This window comes from Semicossyphus pulcher, unplaced genomic scaffold, assembly GCF_022749685.1.
Source record: "Semicossyphus pulcher isolate SPU_LCO1_2020_fin unplaced genomic scaffold, fSemPul1.0.p SCAF_15, whole genome shotgun sequence".
Classification (NCBI taxonomy): domain Eukaryota; kingdom Metazoa; phylum Chordata; class Actinopteri; order Labriformes; family Labridae; genus Semicossyphus; species Semicossyphus pulcher.
The window spans coordinates 7,454,817-7,457,968 of record NW_027211659.1 but is presented as its reverse complement, the minus strand read 5'-3'; the positions used below and the strand labels follow the sequence as shown (position 1 = coordinate 7,457,968).

Here is a 3,152-nt window from a genome sequence, read left to right as displayed (position 1 = left end):
CTTTTCTTTTGGTGGCCTTTGAGGCTGCTGTCACTGTCAGTTACTAAAACAACAATGAGGGATATCTGTCTTCTATTTTTCCTGCTGGATAAGTATTACATAAAACAAGGCAAGTGTGCATGCATGTATGCAGACAAGCACAGATACATGTTCTTGAAAATATGTATAACAAAACATAACTAATTCTGGTGCATGCTTATAATAAAATTATGTTGCAGCATTACACAGTAAATTTACAGGTTTTAGGTGCATTTAAAACCTTGTTATACATGTTGTATTATTAAACGAACACTCCCTCTTCCTCAGGCTCTTTAGTTTAGGAGTTCAGATGGTTCAAGGTGTTGTCGAGTGAAGCTTAACTGACAGGCAGCATTCCCCAACCTGCAGGTAATTTAGAATCACCTCTCCCTTTTAACACTGTTAACATAGCTGGTTGCTGAGGGCAAACTATGCGCATGTAAACGACGGTGTTTCTACCTTGCTGTTCAACAAACATGTTGTCCAGCTGTTGTTTCACCTTTTGAGGCTATGTCAATGATACTACAGTGTTGTGAACCGTGGTTCAAATTCAACAGTTCAAACATAAGTGATTCTAAACATTATCTAATGTTGGAACCGGATGTTTGGACGTGTAAGGTGCAGCAGTTTAGCACTATCTAAAAATAAAATAAAACAGCAACAGTTGAGATGAACTCTGCATTCTGTTTATAAAGGGAATTAAGTGCAAAAAGTAAGTTGCACTGTCAAATGACACTCTTTTAAGCTGAAGGGACAGAAAGAAACTTGTTTTACCCTAAGAAAAGATGCAGAAAAATGTTTCAGTCCTGCTGATTTAATATTGTATCAGTTTATATTGAATACCTATGGAATTTCTGAGTTGCTGCACTCACTTCAGATTTTTTTTCAGGAATTAAAGTTACCCAAAAGTCTAATTTTCATGTCCTAATATTCCAAGAAGATTCAATATATAATTTCAAAGTGAATTTGTGATGTTAGAATGTCCCATTCATGACAGTAAAGAAACATAGGTGCATAGTACGTAGGTACTAAGAGGATGTGTTTTTAACACATAAGATGTGTAAAACATGCTTTTGGACAAAGAACTGACCGATATACTTCCTGTAAACTAACGCTGCACTTTGGAGAGTAACAATTAAGCAGCAACCTTTGAGTTAGACATGCTTTGGTCATCTGAGTCGGCCAAATTCATGCAGTTTTGCTCAGTTTATACTATACGCCTCAGGTTTTTGAATAAAATGAAACATAACAAGTGAAGTAAGTTTATATAAAAGTTTATTTTAGAAACAACATCAGTACAAAAATGGTGCAGAAGGTACAAAAGCATTTGCTTCTTTTGACAGATGGACAACTCCAATAATACCATGACAGTAGCAAATAAAGATAATAACAACAACAAAAGCATCTTGCGGAAACCCTCATTATTCTCTATACATATGATTCTGGTTCACTGACCATGTAGGACATTAGGAGATCACAGGCGGCTACGGTAAGCATCTGCCTCCTTCCATGCGGGCACAATTTAAAGACACAGACACATTAGATATGAAGGAGGACTGGTCACACACACAGGCGAATTCTTCTAAACACACTGACATCATCAGCATCACAGGCAGGAAGCTGAATCTTCTGTCAGTATCCCCCTCAGAGGGGCGGTTCAGGCAGACGTCCTGTAGTTCATACAGTCCTCTTCTTCTTCTCCAACTTTGAAATAACATTTGGCTCTCATACATACAGTGTGAGGTAATAAATTACATTAAATAAAGGTATAAATATGTTTCATCTGTGTATCACAGGAGCTGAATGCAGGTTGTGTACAACACTTTGGAGTGCAAATATGTAAGTTTGGTGTTAGTACACAGGCGCCTTCTTCAGGATCAACACATCTACAGTGAATACCACAGAGTAGACCAACACCATGTAGGCCTATACAGAGAAATAAGCTGCCTTTTTTCTCTACCATTCAAATATTTGTCCATTAATTTCATCAGTAGTGACAGCAGCAGCAAAAAGGCCTTAGAAAAAAGTCAGTCAGTGTTATTAAAAAAAAATCAGTTTCCGTGGATTTACTGGCCCCATCCTCCGATTCCAATCTCCTTTTTGTAGCGTTTGGTGAGAGAGTTGGCCTGCACTGTCAGCTTGGACAGCACTCCATGAAGTCCGGTGAGGTGGAACTGGAACTGCTTCTCCAGATCCTCGTCTTCCTCGTCTTCCTCCTCGGATGATGATGATGATGCTGATGATGAAGAGGCAGATGAGGAAGTGGACGTTGTGGAGTTCATGCGAGTGATCTTCATGCTCTCCTTGCGCCTCTCGTCGGCTGCAGCGCATCTGACCCCCCACTCGATGTCCCTGCGGATGGATTTGAGCAGCTGGTAGTAGCTGTACATGTCCCCCTCCTCATCATCTGATTTCAGGGAGCTCGTCATCTCCCTGTCCTCCTCCAGCGGGACGTCCCGCAGCATGCTGGGCAACATGATGGTCTGGTCCATGTTGTTGACGGCGCCGATGAAGCGGTTCATGGCGTTGAAGAGGGAGTTTTTCTGGCTGGGTGTTTCTGTCAGCTGCATCATCATCATCTTGGCGAGTTTCTTTTACTTTCCGGTAGAGGAATGAAAGCGAAGGTCCGAGTTTCTCGTCTTGTTTGCGTCTCCTGAGTGAGTGTCCTGCTTTAATTCCGGGCTGATCGGATTAAGGAGGCAGCTGCTTGTCTGTAATGCTGCAGCGGGGATTGGCTGTCCTGTAAATCAGGCGAGTTGCGATGATAATGGAGTTTCCCCTTTGAGGAGTGTTTGCTGCTTGTAGTTTCTAGTTCGTGGGAAGACCGGTGCGCACTTATATAGCCTTACAGATGTAGGTAAGGCGGTGCCTAAACCTGTTTGTCAAGTTCTTCGACTGCAGCTGTAACCGGACCCAAATGACCTGAAATAGCACCCAGCAGAGCAGAGATGTTAGCACATTTTCAAGGAAAGGAGTGGCTTCAAATTGACAGTTGGGGGTTGCCTGTAACCAACTCCCCTGATTCCTAGTGTAAAGACGAAACAAAGCTATCTTTTACGCTGTCAGTACACTTGTAATTCTGCCTCATTCAAAATTTTTCCTACCGTGCAACGTGCTGTCCTCTGTCTCTGTGC

The 3,152-nt window shown here is 41.9% G+C and overlaps 1 protein-coding gene across 1 annotated transcript; it reads right to left on the bottom strand.

The window, feature by feature from the left end:
• Nucleotides 1–1,276: 1,276 nt before the first annotated feature.
• LOC138592904 (mid1-interacting protein 1-B-like) lies at nucleotides 1,277–2,930 on the bottom strand. Its single transcript, XM_069663804.1, has one exon. It carries the CDS (start codon nucleotides 2,595–2,597, stop codon nucleotides 2,085–2,087), a length of 513 nt encoding a protein of 170 aa, XP_069519905.1. The 5' UTR covers nucleotides 2,598–2,930; the 3' UTR covers nucleotides 1,277–2,084.
• Between the last annotated feature and the right edge of the window lie 222 nt (nucleotides 2,931–3,152).